The sequence below is a fragment of the Podarcis vaucheri genome, assembly GCF_965113315.1.
Source record: "Podarcis vaucheri genome assembly, chromosome: 2".
In the NCBI taxonomy this organism is placed as follows: Eukaryota; Metazoa; Chordata; class Lepidosauria; order Squamata; family Lacertidae; genus Podarcis; species Podarcis vaucheri.
This window is the reverse complement of record NC_138760.1, coordinates 6362901-6386172: the sequence shown is the minus strand read 5'-3', so window position 1 is coordinate 6386172 and position 23272 is coordinate 6362901. Positions and strand designations below refer to the sequence as shown.

Here is a 23272-nt window from a genome sequence, read left to right as displayed (position 1 = left end):
AAAAAAAAACAAGCTTGGCCAAAATATAGCCTGTTTGGGGTAGAGTGGGAGGATAAATTATCATGCAGATCATATTTTGAACAAATGAAACTGTTAATTATTCTATTTGCAGCTCCCCTTCCTCCAAAATATACATTTTGGCTGTAACTATACAGCTACTTTACCAGGAGCAACCCCTATGGAACTCAACGGGACTTGTTTTTCAGTAAACATACATAGGCTTGCAGTCTTGATCTCACTCCATGGTTTTTTAAACAGTCTCTTTCAGATGTATTGGGTGGGTGCAGGAGGCATATTTGAATGCGCCCTTGCAAAATATAGATCTCTATATTAAGGCACGCTTAAGTGGTACAGTCCCTAAAGGAAGACATACCATGAGAGTTTGCTGCTTGTGGAAACTGGCCCAAGGTTGTAATCGACCACTCTATGTTGACTGCACAGTTAGACGGTGCTGTTTTCAGCCCCAACAATAATTCAGGTAGCAACCCCCACCCCCCCACCCTCACTCTTCAATCAAGAGAGGATTTAGTAAAGCTACTCTACTGCATTAGTGTGATAAGATGATCTGATAAACAGACTGGAGAATGATGCATGCAAATCAAGATGTAACAACCTCATCATGCCAACCATGCAAGGTATAGACAACAGAATTGTAGATACAAGACGAGGCCTCTGGGTCCATGCAGGGATTCTCAACAGTGAAAAGGAAGATGCAGTGAAGGGGCTTTTTTTTTTTGAGGGGGGTCACTTTTCTTTTAAAATAATTTCTGGTCTTTTAAATCAACCAGCAAGTTTCTATCTTTCATGTTAGCAGAGAGAACCCTGGAAATGTATAAGGATGGAAGGCAGTGCGCAATTCTGTCCAAAGGAGAATTCTGGCTGGTGCAGCTTGTTGTGTGGAAGTGAGGGGAAGCTGTTCCTGCGGGAATTTTCTCTCTCTCTCTCTTTACACAACTAACTGAAATGTACGGGAGCCTCGTTGGAGGCAGCCTGGAAAGAGCAGCTCACACAGCCATCAACTACCGTCATGATTCCTGAGCAGCACCACTGAGTCGACAAAGCGACTCTCTCTATAAGCCTCCATAACAAAATTTCCGTGACCTGGCTTCGGACTACAATTCCCATCAGCCCCGTGTTGGCTGGAGCTGATGGGAGCTGTTGTCAAAAAAACAAACATGGAAGGCCCCAGGTTGGAAGCCAGGCTGCTGTATAGTGATGGCGACTCTCTGCCAAGTGGGGCCTCTGAGAAGAGGTTGGGAAGGTCATGGGAGGAGACAGCAAGGCATGCAGGAGGGGAAGCCATGGCTCTGTGGAGGGAGCAGCTGCATGCAGAAGAGGAAGAGACGATCCACGGGTACCTTTGACGAGGGAGAGGGCGGAGCTAACAGTTAGGCTCGTCATGGTGGGATGGCTCGCAGAAAAAGCGAGACCCCCGCTTCGCTGTGCGGGCAGTGAAGGGGACGCTCTTCAACACTGCGGGGTGGGAGGGGAACGGACAAAGACACACAAGATACGTCAGACAGTGAGAAACACGGCGGGCGGCTTATTTCACAGATTGTGGATGCAGCTATACTCGGGACGTCTTAGGCGGGGGGCATATACGGCTGGTGCATCAAGGAGGGGACTATCTCAGGGAAAGAACCCCAGGGCCAGAATTCTGCCATACACATTTGAAATAAAGCCTCCGGAAGGTGAAATGGTTTGTTTTACAAGAATGGTAACAGTTACAGATAGGTAGCCGTGTTGGTCTGCCATAGTCAAAATAAAAAAATTCCTTCCAGTAGCACCTTAAAGACCAACTAAGTTAGTTCTTGGTATGAGCTTTCGTGTGCATGCACACTTCTTCAGATACACTTCTTCTGTGTATCTGAAGAAGTGTGCATGCACACGAAAGCTCATACCAAGAACTAACTTAGTTGGTCTTTAAGGTGCTACTGGAAGGAATTGTTTTATTTTAAGAACAGTAACACCATTGTTATTATTAACGCCTCTCAGGAGGCTACATTGGAGATGGCCTACGGGCAGTCCAGCCTGCAAAGCCACAGAGTGACCATATGGCAAGGAGGGCATGGCTCCTGTAGCTTTAAATGGGTGCACAGGCAAGGGAGTTCTGGCTTTGGTATGTGGGGGTGGGGAAAGCTGTCCCTGCCCAAAATTCCCTCACCTGCATAGCTGCTCAGGGTACAAGAGCCTTGGCCTGCTTTGCAGCTAGTCACCCTACTCTAGCCTTAACCAACCTTTGGCTGATTTGGCCTGATCCAAAGCAACTGGAGGGCACCAGGTGGGCAAAAGCTGCCCTGAGGAGTTTCCCCACCTCATGCAATGACCCACCCATGCCCATTTTCAACACAGTGCTTCCTATGAGGTATATGCTAGGCCCGGCTGGTTTGGGGGCCGAGTGCAGCACGATATGCTTCTGCCCAGGAGAACAGAGCGCCACCTGAGGCTGCAAACGTCAGCCACCTCTGCTGCTCATCACTGAGCACCTCAAGTCATTAGTGACATGGTGGTCAAAAAGTGTTATACCGCCGGTGGCGGGGAAGACCCTCACAGAGCCAAGCAAATACCACAAGGGGAACATCAGCACGGAAGCAGGCAAATGTCGCTCCTCACCTAAGCCTGAGGAAGGCTGTCCACAACTGGGGCCTGATTTATGAGCCGTGATATGTTTTGTCTTGCGGAGCAGGGCCACAGACATACCAAACAGACACAGAATGTGGTACTGAGTGCAGAAATCGGTTTCCACACCCAAACACACACACTTTCTCGTGTGTGTGTGTGTGGTTTTTTTTAAAGGAAATAGTTTCTAGTCATTATGGGGGCAAAAGTAAGACAGTGCTGTCGTGTGTGTGTGTGTGTGTGTGTGTGTGTGTGTGTGTGTGCTTTGCAGATATTAGGCTGGACAGGCCCTTAAGAACCCACTATATAGGTCCCATTTTGCTTTATTGTTGGAGGGGATGGGCTGGAAAAGGAAGAGCATTTGGGAAAGAAATAAAACATTGTTCCCTCAGGAGACTTCCGTTCACAAATACATCACGGTATAGGTAAATAAAAAGGAGGGGGGGCGAGAGGGAGCATTATAGAGGGCCAGAGATACAGTGCAGGGAGAGGTCCTTCACTCTGAGGGCACAAGCAGTGCCTAAAACGCCTTCTTTTCTTTGCCCACACAAAGCCACAACAGTCACTGGTAGTGGTGGTGGTGGGAAATGAGCACAGCAAAGGAAGTGGATGTTCCCCTGCCTCAGGGTGGGTTGCTTACCGGTGATAATATCCTCAATGGTCCCATCTTTGCCTTCATAAACAGGCCGGTGGTCCTTGGCCTGGCGCCGCCTCAGCTCGGCAATCAACTCTTGCTGCTGCCACTTGTTGCGCTGCAAAGGCAACTGCGGGCAGGTCAGGAATTAGAAGGAAAAACAGCCCCAGCTCAGCCGCCACACCGCGTCCCGCTGTCCACGAACCTGACTGACACCCCTCCCTGACTGACAGGTGCAGCCACTTTGAAAATGTGTGTGTGTGTGCGCACGCCTCTCTCTCTCTTTCAGGGATTAAAAGGGGCCCAGAGACACAGCAAGGGTCATGCGTGGACTGTCTTGTGAGACGTTTCCCTAGCAAGGAAAGGCTTCCGTCTGCCGCTGGACCCAGCAGGCCGAGGCTCTGTGCTGTGGGCAGACTGGCACACAGGAGAGCAGGCCAGCTGAAAAAAGAAAATGTCCCTTGCGGTTTCTCTCCCAGTATCACACTACGGGAAAGTGAGCACCAATTTAATGAGGAGCTGGCTTCCCTGTCACAAAGCCCAGAAGGAGAGGCCTTCTCGGTAATGCCATGTGAACTGCACTAGCCAGTGCTATTCATATTTATCGACAAAGCACTGAATCAGAACTTGGGAAGCCGCCTTTCGCCAAGTCAGGCTGTTGTTCCATCTCACTCAGTATTACTTACATTGGGACATAACCTGGGAGGGGGTGGGACTGCAACAATAAGAGCTGCTCTTCTACAAATCTGCCTTTGGAGCAGCAGGAGATATGAAGGACTGAAAGGCATCACACGCAAGTTGACAAGAAGCTAATAACACTATGTCCGTCCCCGCCATGCTGCCATGCAGGAGGGGCTTCCTTTGACCCGCCCTCCCTCCCTCCCTTTCCAGAACGCATCCCTTCTGGTCTCCTGGCTCCCTGCACCATCACCCCCTACCTTCTCCAGCCTCTTGGCTTCTTGGGCCAGCGCCTGCTCTCTTTGGGCCTGTTCTTGCTTCTTACGCATCTCGTTGTCTTGCTCTGCATCCTGGAAGATGGAAGCAGGGAGAAAAGTTAGAAGACAGTCCAACCAGTAGCCAGGAAGCACCTAGCTGGGGGTATATGGAGATAGAGTTCCACTGAGTCAAGCCGTTGGCCAACAGCCTGCTGGGTGAGATTTGCCCGGCACTTTGCAGGCACAATCACTTGGATCTGTGTTGAGCTGGATGCCACCATTCGAGTCAATATCAATTCCACAAATAAATAAATGGGCCCACCTAGTCCAATATTTGGCAAGACACAATTAAAGGTAAAGGGACCCCTGGCAGTTAAGTCCAGTCGCAAATGACTCAGGGGTTGTGGCGCTCATCTCGCTTTACAGGCCGAGGGAGCTGGCGTTTGTCTACAGACAGTTTTGCCGGGTCATGTGGCCAGCATGACTAAGCTGCTTCTGGCGCAATGGAACACCGACACCAGAGCAGCACATGGAAACGCCGTTTGCCTTCCCATTGGAGCAGTACCTATTAATGTACTTGCACTTTTTGGCGTGCTTTCGAACTGCTAGGTTGGCAGGAGCTGGGACCAAACAACAGGAGCTTACCCCATCACGGGGATTCGAACCGCCAACCTTTTGATCAGCAAGCCCAAGGCTCAGTGGTTTAGACCACAGCACCACCCGCGTCCCATATAAGACACAATTACTGCCTTGCAAATTTTCTGCAGGCTACGTTGCAGAAAATAACTCATGCCATTTCACATATGCTGTGAAGCTCTAGTTTACTTATATTTATTTGTATGGTTTGAGTTGCTTTAAACTGTTTTTAATATTGTGTTTTAATGCTATAGCCCACCCTGGGACCTTAGATAGAGAAGATATTCTTATTACCTGCCCTTCATCATAGAATCATAGAGTTGGAAGAGACCACAAGGGCCATCGAGTCCAACCCCCTGCCAAGCAGGAAACACCATCAGAGCACTCCTGACATTTAGGCAGGTAGGGCTAAATCTATTGTCTACTCTGGCTGGCAGCAGCACTCCAGACCAGGCTCTCAGGCAGAGATTTCTTTCCATCCACCTGCTACCTGATGCTTTTAAACAGGAGAAGAAGAAGAAGAGTTTGGATTTGATATCCCGCCTTTCACTCCCCTTCAGGAGTCTCAAAGCGGCTAACAATCTCCTTTCCCTTCCTCCCCCACAACAAACACTCTGTGAGGTGAGTGGGGCTGAGGTGCCTGGGACTGGCTTGCAAAGCAGGGGCTCAACCAGAGGTATATGGGCCTTCCCTCTAAAATGACTACCGTTCCTGGCCACATGGTGGGGCAGTAGACAAGAGCGTTTAGTCCGGCCACAGGAAATCCAAGCTCAGCTGCACAACCCGCTGCCTGGTGGGTTGCCTTGAGTGGGAATCACAGAGCTGGAACGGGACTCAATGGACCATGGCCCACCCACTGCCCCGAGACAGAACGTCCTATGTATAAAGGACCCCGCACCCCTTAACAAAACTTGCTCCAAGGTTCCCTTAAAAAGGTACTGGTAAAGAGATGCTTAAGAAAATGTAACTAGGGATTGATTATTGGAAATGGATATTTATAATAATAGGTTAATATATGGAGTAAGGATAAATGCTAGAGGGTAAGGATTTGCTGAATTTAATATTTGAACTGGAACACAAAATGGGAGGTGTGAGGAGGTCAAGAAACTAGTGAAGAAAATATAAGATCTGAAAGTATTAATTCATTTCTAGCTTTGATTCTTGGTCTTTCTCTTTGTTTCTATCTTTTATTCTCTATCTTTTTTCCTTCCTTTTTCTTCTATCAACTATCTCTTTACTGTGTATTTTTATTTGTCTTGCTTTTGTAGGTTAAATGCATAAACGTTTAAATGTTGGATTTTGTTTTTATTGTTTGTGAAATATTAATAAAATATCATTTAAAAACAAAACAAAACAAGGTTCCCTTTAAAACCTCAAAAGAATAGATCCCACGCTGAACCCAAAGTTCCTGATAACAAGTGGCCTAAATCTATCTCCCGATAACCAACAGCTGCACCTTTCTGTTCTATTCTCAAGCGGAAAACTGGTCCCTCTCTGGGTGACTAGGTCTGGCCCACCTGGGTAACCCTCTGCCTCTTATCCCACCTCACAGGGTTGCTGTGAGTCCTGCAGGCAGGACAGGAAAGAAATCTAAATAAATGGGCAGAAATGGGAATGAATTTTGACAGGCTAGGGAGGGGATGCACACGTGGACATGGTCTTTTGCCAAGAGCCGTGTGTGGATTGAATCCGTAACAATGTGGGTGAGCCAGGCACTGATTCCCTGCAATCCACAGCTCTATCTGAGATGCTAAAACCACAAACCAAAGTTTTCCTAGTCTAAGGAACCAGGTGCTCCCAGAGAGCCAATCTTTGGCCACTGCTTGCCACACGAGTCCAGGATAGTTCGGCACGCCCTGAGTCTGAGCATCTCATCACAGAAAGAAGCCATCCCTTTGCACCGCTGGAATATTTCCCTGCCTGCTCCCCACTCCTCCCAAATGCTGCACCTGGCCAGCACCTGAACCCAGGACACAAGAGCCTTCTCCAACAATGGGAACAGAGTGGTGGCAGCAGAAAGGTGTGGCTGACGCATGTGATGGAGGTTCAAGGAAATGGATTGGCTTTGCTCAAGGGACCACACCTTGTAGAGGGGCTTTGGAGGACTGGGATGTTAGCGAAGAGCAGAGGGGCTATGGAGCATGTTGAGGTCCTTGCTGGTGTGGAAGAGAAACGAAGGAGCATGCCGGGAGGGCGCTCTAAATCTCTTGCCCACTGGCCACACCTAATCACAGGAAGACAGGTAGGGCTACTTCCTGCTGGGAACAGTAACAGGCAGCACTTGGTGGGGGGGGGGACTGGCAAATGGGCTCCCACTTCTACACCAGGGTGAGGTGTGAACTTGTGTGGCTTCTAAGGCGGCCTGGGTTCTCCAACACACATACCTTGTAGGATCGGATGAAGCGCGCAAAGACCGGGAAGAAAACGGACGGCGGTGTTGTCTTGGGGCTCTCTCCGAAATAGCGCACAACCGTGTTGTAGGCCTCCTGCCAACAAGAAAGCTGTGTGAACGGAGGCTGACGGTGGCCCCGGCCTTACACTCAGTTTTACCATGGGAGGAGGATGCTGGCACAACAAAGTTTGGGGTCAGGATGAAAATCTATGCACAAAGAGACCTTTTGACACATGGCCTGCACGTACAGACCTGCTGGGTGTGATTCACTTTGCACATCAGACTGGCATATTCACATGATGAAACTGATTCTTTAAAAGGCACACAAATCTGATGTTCAGAGCGCATACAAACTCTGCTGTAGGGAATTTCGCGGGGATTTTGTTTGGTCCACATTTTGTTTAAACAAACCAACTTCACTGTGGCTCAAAAACGTGCCAAAATGTGTATTAAAATGTGAAAAATTCACATTTTAGTGTGAAATTGTGTAGAAAAATGTGTACTCATAGAGTGAAAACATATGTTAAAAACATAATGCAAACCTTTGTGTTTTTCTGTAAAATTGCAGATTGAAATGGAAACAGGCCTGGAAACAGACTGGAAATGGGATGGTACACCAGAGCGTGTTGAATTTTTCAACTTCCAAAAATGAGGGGCGCTAAAAGGTTCTGACATGACTTGGGAATTCAAAGGATATTTTGGTTAAATTAATAAAATGTAGTTTTGCTCGGTAAGTAAAAAGTGTGGAAAACTGCACAGAAATCTTTAAAAATGATTGCCAAGTATTTGCAATTATATTATATATTAATATTAATATTTATTATTATTGAGCATTACCTGACATTCAGATGGCAACATTAAAAATTATTTGGTTTTCCGAAAGCAGCTTATGCGCTTCTTCGTCAAACGTAGACTTACCAAGCTACATGTTGCCCAACCACAAAAATAACAGCAGATTGGAATTGCTCACACCCAAATGCATACTTTTAATACCCCTCAGTGAAGAAATTTGCAAAAATTAAGTTTCACCTCATAAAACGACACGTCCTACGTGATGCACTCATGCCTACTCTGAAGGAAGTTTGGCATGTAAATAGCAAAATAGGAACTGCTTACATAACACACAAGCAGAAATGCACCCTGGATCCCATTGCAAAAATCTGACACCAAGCAAGCACAGATTAGTCAAATTTGGCACTACATCTGCAAATGTCCACAGCCAGGCAGGTGGCAGGATTTCCATACATGAATCTGGCATGCAGCTAGACAGACACAGTGTTGAACTATTGTGCCAGACCACTGCTTTTTAACATGCTACACAGCACATACAACATGCACACATTTTAAGGAGCCTTCTCTGCTCACCCCCCAAGCTGTGTGCCCACTCCTTCTCCACTCACCTCCGCAGTCTTCGCGTCTTTCTGTAGCCGGTCCAGCTTGCCCTCATTGGCGTTCAGGAAGCTGCGCAGGATGCTATGGTCACGCAAGCTGCACTCCCGCCGGATCAGCTCCATCCCACGCCCCAGCTCCTTCACATCTAGAAGCACGTTCTCCAGGGATACTGTGGTGGGACAGAAACCACTGGGTCAGCCCAGGAACCAGCTCAGATTGGGGAGCGTCAGCCCAGTTTCACGGCTCGCAAAAGGCTAGAAGAGATGCACAGGCCTCAAGAGGGAGGCAGGCAGACTCTAAGGTCAGGGATGAGGGACCTGTGGCCCTCCGGACGTTGATGGACCACAACTCCTTCATCCCTGACCTGTGGCAAAGCTGGGGAACTGCAAAACAGACCTGCTGTAAGCATCAATCAGGGCTTATCCACACTTAACTTTTGCCTTGTTCTTTCCAGGCACTGGTCCCCACTTTAAAGCTCTGTGTCCACCTCAGAGCTTTCTCCGTGATAAGCCGCTCTTTAAACCAGGCATCGGCAAACTTGGCCCTCCAGATGTTTTGGGACTACAACTCCCATCGTCCCTAGCTAACAGGACCAGTGGTCAGGGATGATGGGAATTGTAGTCTCAAAACATCTGGAGGGCCGAGTTTGCCCATGCCTGCTTTAAACAAATGACAATTTGGGTTTTCTGATTGAGCTTTGAAGACCGGGTTTTCATGGGGAAAGCTCTGGGGCAAAAAAATAGGGTGCTCAGCTTTAAAGTGCAGCCTGTGCCAGGAAAGCACTCAATGTACATGTACTGTAAACATCCTACTTGCCACTGTATTCTGCTCTGGTCAGACCTCACCTGGTCAGACCTCACCTGGAGTACTGTGTCCAGTTCTGGGCACCACAGTTCAAGAAGGACACTGACAAACTGGAATGTGTCCAGAGGAGGGCAACCAAAATGGTCAAAGGCCTGGAAACGATGCCTTATGAGGAATGGCTAAGGGAGCTGGGCATGTTTAGCCTGGAGAAGAGGAGGTTAAGGGGTGATATGATAGCCATGTTCAAATATATAAAAGGATGTCACATAGAGGAGGGAGAAAGGTTGTTTTCTGCTGCTCCAGAGAAGCGGACACGGAGCAATGGATCCAAACTACAAGAAAGAAGATTCCACCTAAACATTAGGAAGAACTTCCTGACAGTAAGAGCTGTTCGACAGTGGAATTTGCTGCCAAGGAGTGTGGTGGAGTCTCCTACTTTGGAGGTCTTTAAGCAGAGGCTTGACAACCATATGTCAGGAGTGCTCTGATGGTGTTTCCTGCTTGGCAGGGGGTTGGACTCGATGGCCCTTGTGGTCTCTTCCAACTCTAGGATTCTATGATTCTATTCTACTTTCATGATGTCTGAAAGCGAGTGAGACGGAAGTAGCTACAGAGGGGACACCTCTATGAGGTCTTGGCCCTGCCCTTTGAACAGGCTGGTGGTTGGAAGAGTCCCTACCTGCAGCTGCTTTCTCCACAAAGTGCAGTTCCTGCCAGAAGGTGCTCAGCTCGGGGTATTTCTCCTTCACCATCATGGCAATGAAGTGCAAGAGGGTTAGCTTCCGGTCCGTCGACTTGGTGTCCAACAGCTTTTGGGGTAGAGGTGGGGAAGAACAGAATGTCAAGGCACTGCTACAGCCATCTGCACAAGAAGGTGCAAATTCACATGCGGGCTGGAGGCATATGGGCGCATGGAAGCAGATAATCAAATCTGCACAGTGTGCATTAACTGAAACACGGGAGGTGCTCACAAGGGGCGGGGAGAGCAAATGCGTGGACGCATGCAATCAAGCAAGAAATCAGGCACACAGGTTTGTATGCAGGGCTGAGCAATTCTGCAAATTGGCGTCCGCGCATGGTTTGCTCCATGCATGTAACGGTGTGTCTGAGCAGAAGCACATACAGAAAACTCTCTGAAAGTTGCCGTGCTGTAGGGCAAGATAGGAATTTAAAAATACGAGCTTGGGAATCTTGCAAGGTGGCACAAACAAACAGCTGCCAAAAGCTGCCGCCTGAACAGAATGACCATGTGGTGTAGCATGCGGGAACGGACACCACCTTCCTCCTAGGCACATTATCTGAGCACAGGGGTAGGGATGGATACCTTTGCATAAGCTTATGTGCCCCCTTTAGCCCCCTCCTTACCAGATCAAGACTCTGCAGCTTAAAACCATAAACCGAACCACGTTTGCTGCTGTTCATGTAGTTGCCGAGGGCGAGGATGATCTGGGAGGGAGAAAACAGGCGTGTCACATAGATGCTTGACATGTCTGATATTTATGTCATACAAGGGAGTCCCCAGCCAAAGTATCCTGGGCCACCTGTGCTTAATGTCACTGCTTTCATGGAGGCTATGACATTTAACCTGGAAGCCATCAGCACCTAACTAGTGTAGGAAAACGCACTATGCTCAGAGGCACTATTTGAACCCTTACTCTGCGTCCTGGCAATTTACAGGATCAGAGTTGGAAGGAAGCTCAAATAGCCCAACACGTTTTTATGCAGGAAATCCTCTGCTACAGCAACATCCCTGATATAGCTGCCTTCTAGCCTCAAAATACTCTGCAAGCTAAACAGAAATAGTTGTCCCCCATCACACATTTGCTGTTTCTCTTGTAAGTACTTCCATATCAGCAGGACCCACCTCCAACATGCGCTTGAGCTTCTGTGAAGACTTGACAGATGCAGAGGCAGCAATGATTGCACTCAGTTGCTGTAGGAGGGCAAAAATAAAAAAGGACAAAAACTATTATAATTGGTTTTGCTGCACCTCAACACTTTGTCAATGTAAAATCATGGAATTGTAGGGTTGGGATCGAAAGGGTCATCTGGTCCACTCTCTCCTGCAACAGAAGTTGAATAGAAGTTCCTTTCACACAGGAAAGGACGCTCTCAGATGGTTGCTGTTTTGAGGTGGGATGCAATCATATACTGTCAAATTCATCTTGGCAATGAAAATGCAATGGGAAGTCATGCTCAACAAACCTCCTTCCTCATCTAAATTTGACCTTTTTGTGATAAAGAAAAGGGAAAATGCACTGGGAAGTGTTGGGAAACACTTACTGTACTTGATGCAACATCATCTAACCTCCCTGCAAACCAACTCAGAATGAGTGCTCATTTGATAGCCAACTTCATCTAATTTCCCCTCAAACTGCACAAACAAGTCAGGGATCAATGCTCAATAGACAGACTGCGTGGAAATAACATCAGTCTGGAATTATTGATAAACTGTCCTCCCTGACTTTCACAGGTTTACTGTGCTTTTGCAAGCAGAGCCCGTGCATGTACTACTTGTATGCACATGGGTTCTGTTTTGCAAATAAAGACTTGGGAGTTGGGTGCAAAAACGTGGTCCTCTCTCTCTATGTTCACTGTATGCTCTACTTGACTGCCTGGAAAGGACTGAAGGAAATGAATAACGGTTCTGCTGCCAAGCCTGCAATCAAGTAATTATTATAGGCTAATGAAAAACCTGAAAGAAAGACAGACGAAGGATAAATAGTTGTTCTGTTGTATTTTATCACTATCAACATCAACATTTCTTGTTAGTTGTCTTGGGTGTTTTAGTCAGAAAAGTGGAGTGTAAAACCAAGTAATAATAATAATAATTTATCCAAGAAAACACTAAAATACAATAGTCTATTAAACATTAAAAGCTTCCCTAAACAGGGCTGCCTTCAGATGTCTTCTAAAAGTTTGGTACCAGTTACAGATGGGTAGCCGTGTTGGTCTGCCATAGTCAAAATAAAAAAATTCCTTCCTGTAGCACCTTAAAGACCAACTAAGTTAGTTCTTGGTATGAGCTTTCGTGTGCATGCACACTTCTTCAGATACACTGAAACAGAAGTTGCCAGATCCTTCTATATATAGAGAAGGTGGGGAGGGGTATTACTCAGAAGGGTGGTGGGAATCGGAGATTGGCAGATAGCTGAGATGAGCCTGATGAGCCTGTTGACGACTCTTAACGACTGTAGTAGGTCTTACAGGAAAAGGCAAGGGGTGAGAAGGTGAGAAGTGGCTTAGTCATGTATAATGAGATAAGAATCCAATGTCTCTGTTCAGACCAGGTGTCTCCATTGTTTTAAGTTTGGTTTGGTAACCCTTCTCTATATATAGAAGGATCTGGCAACTTCTGTTTCAGTGTATCTGAAGAAGTGTGCATGCACACGAAAGCTCATACCAAGAACTAACTTAGTTGGTCTTTAAGGTGCTACAGGAAGGAATTTTTTTATTTTAAAAGTTTGGTAGTTATTTTTCTCTTTGACATCTGGTGGGAGGGCGTTCCACAGGGCGGGTGCCACTACTGAGAAGGCCCTCTGCCTGGTTCCCTGTAACTTGGCTTCTCACAGCGAGGGAACGGCCAGAAGGCCCTCAGCGTTGGACCAAGCAAGAAGCAAAAGAAGGGAAAGCGAAACACTGTGAGTGTAGAAACATAAGAAGAGTGCTGCAGGATCAGATCAAAGAGCCCAACAGTCTGTTCTTACAGTGATCAACCAGATGTGTCTTGCTCATATGCAGAACCTATGAATACCACATGAGAGCTTGTGCCGGCATGGAGAGGATAGGGCTTAGTATGTATGAATCAAGACAAGAGAAGGTGTCACAAACCACAATGGTGGCAGGTAACAAAAATGGGTCAAGAGCGTCCAGTGAGGCTTGTGAGCCAGACCATCTAGCTCAGCCATGACTATCCCTACTAGCAACAGATCTCCATGGTTATTTCCCAACGCTTATCAAAATTGAGGATAGTGGGAGCTGAATCGGAGACCTGGCACATGCAAAACAAGTGACCTACTAAAGAACTACCTGTGCCTCCCTGTCCCTTGATGTTGCTGGGCAGCTCCACAAGCAGTGCCAGGCTGTTTGGCAAACACCCTTTGCTGCAGTGGCACAGCCAGGTGGCAAAGAATGTGAAATATGTCAATTACCCTCCGAGGAGACTGCTAGGTAATCTGAAGGTTATGCAATGATGCAACGGGTGTTTGCACTTGCTAGCAAAATATTCACCGCTTGATTTCAAAGAATGCGTAGGTTTAATTGTTTTCAAGGGCAACAGCAGTGTGTGTGTATGTGCGTGTGTTTAATAAAGCTTTTGATCATCAATATATGTCTATCACAATATGGCACGTCTAGCCTCTTGCAGAAACTTAAAGCAGGAAGATCAGCCTGGAACTCCTACTGTCCAAACCTCTGTATGTCCCACCAGAATCAATGTGGCTTTCTCCCAGGTAAGTATGCTTGGGACTGCAAACTTTCCAGCTGCATAATCAGCTAGAACTATTCTCTTGGTTTCTCCCTTTTTAGATATATGGAAAGGTAAAAGGGCACAGAGGTGACCAGACCAGGACAGAGAACTTCATTCCCAGACTCCCCTCCTCTAGCTTCATAAATTAACCCTTCCTTTCCAAGAGCCGAGGACAGAGCCCAAAGAGTTTGGGCTGGCACAGACAGAGGGGAGGCAAGTCTCGTACCGGCATGAGCATCTGGATGTTCTCACTGAAGTTGCCCAGGAAGGCCATGATGGCCATGCGCTGCGTCAGGCGCTCCACCTTGCTGAAGTGCAGCATAAAGCGGTCCTCGTCCGACAGCTCCTCCAGCGGCTTCCGCTCTTTCTCATACTGGCGCAGCAGCTTGACCTCGTTCTCCGTCGGCAGGAAGCGCATGAGGCACTCGACAAAGTCCACCGGAAGAGTCTTCAGGTCAAACCTGGAAGAGCAGCAGCAGCAAAAACGGCCCTGTGTCAGAAGGCAGCAGAAAGCGGGGCTGCTAAAGGAACTGGGCTGGGAGCGGGGAAGCCCAACGGAGCCCGTGGGGTGACGTGGCAAGAGTGTCAGGCTGGGGATCTGGGAGGCCAGGGTTCAACTCTTCACTTGGCTATGAAGTTCACTGAATGAACTTTCTTGAGGTGGTCTCTCTCTCTCCCTCTCCCTCTCCCTCTCTCCCTCTCTCTCTCTCTCTCTCTCTCTCTCTGCCTAACCTACCTCATAGGATTGTTGCAGAATAAAATACGCCAAGGGACAGACACTCCTTAGAGAAAAGGTGGAATATAAACATAATAAATACAGTGGTGCCTCGCAAGACGAAAAGAATCCGTTCTGTAATTCTCTTCGTCTAGCGGTTTTTTCGTCTTGCGAAGCAAGCCCATTGACGGATTAGCGGATTAGCGCTATTAGCGGCTTTTAGCGGCTTATCTGCTGATCGGATCAGCTGATAAGCGGCTTAGCGGCTTAGAAAAAGGGGGGAGGGGAAAAAACCAGCAGGAACTCGCAAGACATTGTCGTCTTGCGAAGCAAGCCCATAGGAAATTCGTTTTGCGAAGCACCTCCAAAACGGAAAACTCTTTCGTCTAGCGAGTTTTCCGTCTTGCAAGGCATTCGTCTTGTGGGGCACCACTGTAAATGCATTTCAGGGGTGCTGTGGAAGGAAAAACTACACACACACACACACAGATACCCACGTGTGAATGGCTTTGCAGATCTCCTCCGTGCTCCTCCCTGCTTTGCGCAAGGTGATGGCAAGGTTCTTGGCCCGGTTGGCTTCCAGCAGGGTGACCTTGTTGGCTGCCTTATGCGATGCCTTGTTCTTAGAGCAGAGGAGGTCAATGGCCGGGCCTTGGGCTTTGGTCTTAAAGAGCTCCTCAAACTTGTCTAGATCAAGGTCCTGGAAGAGGGAAGAGGATTCAAAGAGTTACCCATGCTGCCAGTAGGTAATTATGATACTAATGATAATAATAATAATAATGACAACAACAATGACATACATTCTGATTTCAAGCTGCTCATAATTTGCCTTTTCACTGCTGGAGGAATTTCAAAGCCGCTAACAGCATGTTATCAGATGCTTCAGTTTTGGGAGCTCGGGAGGGAACAGTGAATAGAGATCTGAACTTGGATTGGGGAGAAGTAGGTTTAAATTCCTATTTAAGGATTGTTGCGTGTATGAAATGGCAGGGAGCCCAGTGAGCGTGTTGGAGGAACGGTGGGATACATGTGTGAAGAATCAGTACAAAGCAAAATAGAAACCTGAAGTTGAAGAATTGGCTGGTTGGTTCCAATAATACATGAAATTCTCTCTCTCCTTCTCCTTCACAGAGAGAGTGAGCAATTTGGTCTTTGTTGCTTCCTTGGGGTTACCAGTCCCAAGAGGCAGAACTCCCCTATCAAAGGTCCCTTCCTTTGCTGCTCTCTTCTTTTCTGCCAATAGCACACAACACCTCCTGTCTCTATGACATCGTGTGTAGCTTCCCCCCATTCATCAGTTTCCCTGGCTCCTCCTTTCTTCACCTCCATTCGTTCCCTCCCTCCCCCATTGTTCTCATAGACTCCTGCTTTTCAGGCCCTCATAGCACTGCGCTCTTCTCCCTTATAGTACATGGGCCCTGCTGATCTCAATCACTCCTCAGAGCCCCTTCCCTGGCCTTACTTCCCTCCCACCTCTCCTTTCTTGAAGCCTCATTCTCCACCAACCATTTTTTCACACTCATTATTCTTACACTGTGCATAGTCTATTCTATATTCTTCCTTCAAACTCCTTTCTTCTGGGCACACTCTCCCTTAGCTCCCCTCTTCTCAATTCTTGTGTGAGGCTCTGACTCCAGCCAAAGTGACAACTTTCCCTTCCCTCAAAGAGGGTGAACTACAAACTGTTCAGTTTCCCTCAGCAACTGAATGTTCTGTGCTGCTGCTGCACTTGATAGGCTGATAAGGGTTTCACCTGCACAAGTACGGTAGATACAAATACAACGGATTAAAAGTTTTAAAGAATGGAGCATACCATTCAGACTGACTTCCCCCTTTCCCTCACCTCCAAGATCTTTTCATCATCCAGCTCACTGAAGACTGTGCCGCTGATCTGGTTGGGCTTCAAGGCCGTCCAGTTAAAGACCGGCAAGCGGAATTTCGTCTTGATGGGTTTCTTAATTCGGATTGCTTGGGGGCACAGAGGAGAGAAAAAAGTATTATTTGTCCTCACAGGTGCGGAAGAGGTCAGGGCTCAGCTCAGCTCAATCCCAATGGGCCACTGGGAGGAAGAGAATTGGGATGGTTCCCCTGGCAAGTTTCTGTTCCCAGTTTTGGTTCACCTTCACGGACATCTCTTAAGTCATGATCTGCTGACACACTTTCAAGCATACCATAAAGGATGGTTACGTGGTTTCTTTGGCTGTTGTTGTTTTGAGAGAGAGAACAAAGGTTCCCAGGAAGATGAGTTCTGTACCCAGAACCATGTTCTGTGCTTTTATTTGTGAAATTACAGCACACATAGAGGAAGCACCCAGGGCCTTTCATTGCTGTCCCTCTTTCCGTTTTGCAGGTGGATGGGTGGGAAGAGGCGAAACGTACCTGATAAGCCCATAGTGAGAATCACAGAGGGAGATGTCCCCGGAAGTGGTGGAGCTGGCGGACACTTATCTGTGAGAGAACAGGGGCGGAAAAACATATGTAGCAACAGTCACCTTCTGTGCAACCGTGTGTGAGAAGAAGGCAGGTTTCTTTCCTTTGGACTTACCCGGTAGCGGAGGAGGGGGCGGGGGGAGAGGCGGAGGAGGGGGCGGGGGTGGAGGGGCAGCCTCCATGGGAGGCAGGACCGGGAGGCGGAGGTCGTCCTCAGGGATGTCGCTGAAGTTGACCTCCGCCCCTGGAGGTGGCGGCAGCGGCAGGTGGTCTCCCCCTGCTGGGCGAGAGGTATAGTGGCGTCGGAAAGCCTCCTCCTTCTCCTTGATGATTCTGCGCAGGGTGTGGACCTGGTTGCTGGCACTTTCGTAGGTTTCCTGCCCCAGAAGAGACACATCAATAAGGCCCCCTCTTCCCACTCGCTGGAGGCCGTTCACAAGGCCAGATGCCTCTGGGTCTCAAAGGACCAAGGGACACATTATACGTTCAGCAGAATTAAGGGGCAGCGCTTATCCCCAGCTGCAGCACCTCTGGGAGCTGTGTGTGTGTGTGTACATATTTACACAACATTCTCCTCCACAGGGATAATTGACAGACATGTAGAAGTTGTGGGGTGTAACATAAGCTGTCAAGTACAACACTTCCTGTTTGCCCAGAGTGGACACACAGGAGGCTGTTACTCCAGCCAGGAGGACTTCCTGTCACACCTGGTCGGGAGCTTCCTCGCCCTGCGTGTGACCAAGTAGGTGGGCGTGACCCTGGTGGGAGACCCCATAAAAGGGGATGATCAGGGAGCCACCTTCCTCTTGATGCCACACTCTTCTGATGCCATTTCTTCTCTTGGACTGCACTGCTGGGTCTCTGCCAGTACCACATGGGTCTATCCTTACAAGGATGTAAGCCACGCTGTATCTGTAACTACAAGCTAAGACCTGCCTTCAGGGATCCAACTGTGAACTGAATGTGAGTAAACTTCTTATTACTTTTAAAAGAAGCTTCTTGGGTCTTTATTCTTTTTAGGAGGGATAAAAGGGGACTTACCAGGAACCAAACCCAATCTGAACAAAGCCAGATTGGATTGCTTAAGTGAAGAGATTCAAACGAATCTACCAACTAACTTCCTGCTATATATTGTGGAATGCACTCTGCTGCTGACTGACAAGTACGAATTAGGAAGGATACTATTAAATCAACATATCCTCTCCCAGTATCTACAACATTCCCACAGAAGTTACATGGGTTTTGCCCATGTTGATTTTAATAATCTTTTGAATGTTTTTAAATACAGTATCTGTTTTTAACTGTTTCCCCACCCCTCAATGGATAATTTTAATGTTTTATTTATTTTGCAAACTGCTTAGAGGTTTTCTTACAATCAAGTGGGATCTAAATTTTGTTTAAGATAAATAAATGGGACCAAAAAGGCTTGGCATGGAAATGGGGTCTAGACTAGCCTGACATATTTGTTTCCTATGAGCATGTCATGTTTCCCCCTGGGGGGCAGGGCGAGCAGGAAGCAGGGAGGGAGGGGAGAAGATGCAAATATGCTGCCCTCCACCTGCAGCAAAAGATGATCCAATAAAAAACTTTGCTTCTTAGTTCTGCTGATTGCACCAACCGCTCAGGGAACTGGGTCGATGCCAGCACTGCCCTGGACCCCTTAACAGAACAGTTGAGATTTATCTGCAGGAGAAGACCCACATCCTTACACAAGGGAGGAATGGGGCCAAAGCATGGACAGTCCACAGAAACCCAGCCAGCCCCAAGCAAGGGAACAGGGACCATTTGCCAGCTGTCCTGAGTGTCACATTGACCTGTGAACTAGAGCCCCATTAAAAACCCACATAAGATAAGACTTAAGAAAGGATTGTTAGGAAAAATGCCCAGGTCCCAAACCAACAAGCATGCAAGAAAGAGCCTGGAAGGTAATGGCTCAAGGAGGCGAGAATTGTGCCTCACCCCTACAGTGGAAAGACCCAAGGATGAACCCTGATGGGGCATGTTCTTGTAAATCGGGAGTCTGTCAAAGCTTCATTCTTCAGGGAACCTTTTCCACACAGACCTGCCAGGCAGGGAACGTGGCATGTCCACTCGAGAAATCCTGTTCATGGGGAGCACTAGGCCTCACCGTCATCCTGAATATCGTGTCTGAATAGAAAGTGTTCCCTGGCATACAACAGTGCTCCCCCTGTGGGTAGGAGGACTGGGAATGGTGAGCCAACTACCAAGGAAGCCCGTCCATCATTACGGATCTTTTCACTGAGAAGCGTCTGAGGAAGCATCCCAGGGAGATTAGAAAAACCAATGCTTTAACCCAGACAATGGACAGACCCCCATCTTCTTAGGAAAGCCTCCGCATCACTTTTTCCTGGCCACATACCTTGACAATCTCCAACTCCTTCTCCCGCTGTAGCAGCTGTTTCTCCAGCTCTGCCACCCGCATTATGTTTTCATTCTCCAGATCCAGAAGCTTTTCTGTCAACTGAGTGGAAGAAAATAGGGATCACCAACTTTCCTTTGGTCAAAAAAGACGGTTCTGTTCTCATTATTCTGCTCAGATAACCATATGTCCAAAATGTCACGTGTGGAGCAGACTCGTGAGGCTCTTGCTTTTAAACAAGTTGCTGGCCCTCATGGTTATAACAATGTATAACAATGCAAATGTGCAGGCAGTTAAGCCTGACTGCACCTTCCCTTCCCAATGTCAGCTAGGGGATCTTCTTCAGCACAATGTACAATTAGCCTATTGCCCCGAGATGGTGGTGATGGTTGCTGGCTTATGGAGCTTTTAAAAGGATATTAGACAAATGAATGGAAGGTACACTCATTTCCCTCTGTTTTGGTATTTTAACTTGTATATTTTAAAGTAGGTTTGTATTTTTTCTTTGATTTTCTTGTTTTATCTTTTTTCAAAGCTCGCTGAGGGTTGTTATTGTTGTTTTTACAACCAAGCTGTGTATAAAGTTTATAAAATAAATTTAACCATGAAAGCTAAATGGAACATCCATGTTTGGAAGAAGTATATTACTGAGGGGTAAACCATGGTGGAGAGCAGTTGCCTTCAAGCCCTGATTTGGGGCTTCCCAGAGGCATCTGATTAGTCACTGTTGGAAAAAGGGTTCTGGACTAGATAGAACCATCTATCAGGACTCTTCCCTAAATGGCCTTGGCCCTGTATTACTAAAGGAGTATCTCTACCCCCATCGTTCAGCCCGGACACTGAAGTCCAGCTCCAAGGGCCTTCTGGCGGTTCCCTCACTGTGGGAAGCGAAGTTACAAGGAACCAAGCAGAGGGCCTTCTCAGTAGTGGCACCCACTGTGTGGAATGCCCTCCCATCAGATGTCAAGGAGATGAGTAACTATATAACCTTTAGAAGACACCTGAAGGCAGCCCTGTATAGGGAAGTTTTTAATGTTTGATGTTTTATTATGTTTTTATATTTTGCTGGAGTGGCTGGAGAAAACCAGTGAGATGGGTGGCATTTAATATTGTTGTTGTTGTTGTTAATTCCTATGTTCTTCTGGTGAACTAAAGGGGGGGTATCTGTACACCTACATGTGATAAATGTTCTTCCAACTCCTCCACTTTCTCCAACGCTACGTTCTTGGTCTCGGCATCCTCCAGCAGCCCTCCGACATCAAATACGTTGTCCAGGTAAGCCTGGATCTGTACTTGCAACTTTTCGCTTTCCGTGTGTCTCGACTTCTGTGGAAAGAAACGAAAATGCAACACAAGAGGAAGAAAACTGCATGAAGCCAGGGAGCAAGGGGAAATTATCTTAAAGGGAACAAGCTTCCAGGTTGCTGCGTGATGGCACTGAGTCTCTCCCAAAAGCTACAACAGAACAGTGAGGAACATCTCATGAGACATTCCCACAGGATGTTTTCCACGCTCCTAGTTCATCTGATAGTACATACCTGGAAGCCCTGGAGGCAGCCCCAATGATAAAGTGAGTCTGATGTCAACCCTGGTATGTCAAAGCTGGTATGTGACGAAATACCAAGATTAATTAGGCCTCCGGAGAGCACTTTGGCTTATGGAATCCTGGAAACTGCAGTTGGGATTCTGTTGGAGATCCCTAGACCCCCTCCACAGAACTACAATTCCCAGAGATCCCTTGAAAGGAGGAATGACGAGTAAGTGAGATTAAGTTTGAGGGCCGCTTATGCCCTTGGAGGTGTCTGGAACCAGCACAAGTCTGACTTACTTCACAGCCATGCCTTGCCATCACTGGCCTCCTCAGAAGGGTGTTTCCATCCCTTCCTGCTAGATGACTAGAACTCTTCCCTGAATGGCTCTTCAGTTCCCAAGTTCTTTAATATGCCTCTGAAGAGGTCTGTCCTTTTGTACCACTACGCTTCTCTATTCTGCCGTTTCATTCCTGTTATTGAACTGGTGCCTGTTTCCCTTGAACGAGCAATGACCTTGGTTCTGAGAACAAGACTTGGTCTCCTAATGTCTGTTTTGGTTTTGATTCAGCTGAAACCAAGGCTAGAAACTGACATCAAACCGGGATTTCCACCCAGGCCTTGCACCCAGCTCCACTGTTCTGCATCCTGCCATTATCTTCAATAATCAGGAGACGAATGGTACTACATATCCAAACCCGCCATCTGCCCAACTTCTTGCCCAACTGAAAATTATTTTGGCCTTTTAAAAAGATGTTCAGGTTTGTTGTCTATTTTCATGTGAGGGTGGCCAGTCTTTCTTTTCAATAACAAGGCATTTATTTGATGCTGGGGCTTGAGAAGTTTAATTCTTTTCGTATCCCCACCCCCCACTGCCTTGCAAAGGTTTTGCTTCCAGTTCCATCAGTCACTTGCTAAAGAGTGCTTTTGCTGGAATCGACGACTATTCCACAGCAAAGTATATCACAGCCTTTAACTGGAAGGTTTAAACTAACAGCAGGGTCCTCTTTGCCTGATGAGATAGTTAAGTGCATTGGCTGCCATCACAGCAGACATAAACAGACCACCAGACTGCAAACAAGTATCTTGGCAACTCAAAGGAAGGGAGGAGGAAGGCAAAAGTTAATGCTGGTTTTAGAGGAGCTGGAGACAACTTGAAGAAGGCATCACTTTCCATGGGATCCCCTTTATTTTCTAGTCCCATAACTGCCTTTGGTCAAGTAGGTTCTGTAGGTTTTTGAAACAATTCAAACCCCAAAGAACCTGTTTACCAGAGACAATGGTGAGACATGTACACATTACAAGCAGAAACCCATCCCTACCCCCAAGCTGCCTCTCTGAAAAGAGACCAGTCCATCTCCAACTGAAGTCATAGTGCTCAAAGATAGGGCAAGGAACCAAATGTGTGTTGATTAAGGGAAACTCCCCTAAGCATGTTTGTAAAGAGGGAAGTTTCTGTGGTTTTTTAACAGATAATTTTTTCAGGAAATGTGAAGCAGGCATTTCATAAGAGTGCTTCCATACTGAAAATGTTGTGATATTACAAATAGGTAATTGACAACTGTTTGGGGTTTTTTACAAAAAAAATCTTATCAAATTTCCCCTGGATTTTCCTCATGAATGCATAAGGAGCAACAATCTCACAACAAACACCTGTCTGGAAGTACCCTCAGTTCCAGGCTATCTTTATCTGCCTCTGATGAAGTGGGTTCTGGGCCTCAATCCTTGACAACCATATGTCAGGAGTGCTCTGATGGTGTTTCCTGCTTGGCAGGGGGTTGGACTCGATGGCCCTTGTGGTCTCTTCCAACTCTATGATTCTTTGATTCTATGAATCATTTATGCCACTATAAATTTGATAGTCTTGAAGAGGTGCTACTGGACTCTTAATTGCTTTTGCTGCAACAGGCTAACAAGAGTAACCCTGTATTTTGGAGCAAAGGCTCCAAAAGATACTCTAAATGAAGGCTACTCTCCAATATGAGTACGTTATGCTGCCTTTCTGTCAATCTGTCTCTCTCACACACAAACAAACAAACATCCTGCCTGGACACAGCTCATCTCTAGTTGAAAACACCTCTACTAAAAGGATGAGCAGCTGTTTTTTCTTGTTGATCTTTGGTACTGATCACATTGGTTGTTGTTTTTCAGCCTAGATTGCATGTTAGTGCATAAATATTGTGCCAATAATCATAACTGTAAGCCTAGAGGGCATTTTGTTCCCCTCAAAAGGTAACTTTTATGCACCAGGAGAAAAAGGTAATGAAGAAAAATCTGTGAACAAGACTGCAATGTAACACACCCATGTTTTTCATGAGGACCAGCACGGCGTGTGATT

At 47.1% G+C, this 23272-nt stretch overlaps 1 protein-coding gene across 8 annotated transcripts in view; it reads right to left on the bottom strand.

The window, feature by feature from the left end:
• The window catches only part of FMNL3 (formin like 3), a 104068-nt gene that overhangs the window by 6585 nt on the left and 74211 nt on the right, over positions 1 to 23272 (bottom strand). For 3 of the 8 annotated variants that reach the window (XM_082205506.1, XM_082205510.1, XM_082205512.1), the window contains 14 exons: positions 20582 to 20731; positions 19406 to 19507; positions 17141 to 17402; positions 16975 to 17043; positions 16439 to 16563; positions 15093 to 15295; positions 14107 to 14341; positions 11277 to 11345; positions 10778 to 10858; positions 10092 to 10221; positions 8617 to 8777; positions 7209 to 7310; positions 4192 to 4281; positions 3260 to 3383 (listed from right to left, as the gene is read on the bottom strand). In XM_082205506.1, the coding sequence (XP_082061632.1) occupies positions 3260 to 3383; positions 4192 to 4281; positions 7209 to 7310; positions 8617 to 8777; positions 10092 to 10221; positions 10778 to 10858; positions 11277 to 11345; positions 14107 to 14341; positions 15093 to 15295; positions 16439 to 16563; positions 16975 to 17043; positions 17141 to 17402; positions 19406 to 19507; positions 20582 to 20731 (1903 nt within the window). Of the gene's footprint in view, positions 1 to 1358; positions 1474 to 3259; positions 3384 to 4191; positions 4282 to 7208; positions 7311 to 8616; positions 8778 to 10091; positions 10222 to 10777; positions 10859 to 11276; positions 11346 to 14106; positions 14342 to 15092; positions 15296 to 16438; positions 16564 to 16974; positions 17044 to 17140; positions 17403 to 19405; positions 19508 to 20581; positions 20732 to 23272 lie in introns of all 8 variants that reach the window. The other 5 variants (XM_082205508.1, XM_082205511.1, XR_014215000.1 and 2 more) reach the window with 4 other exon arrangements.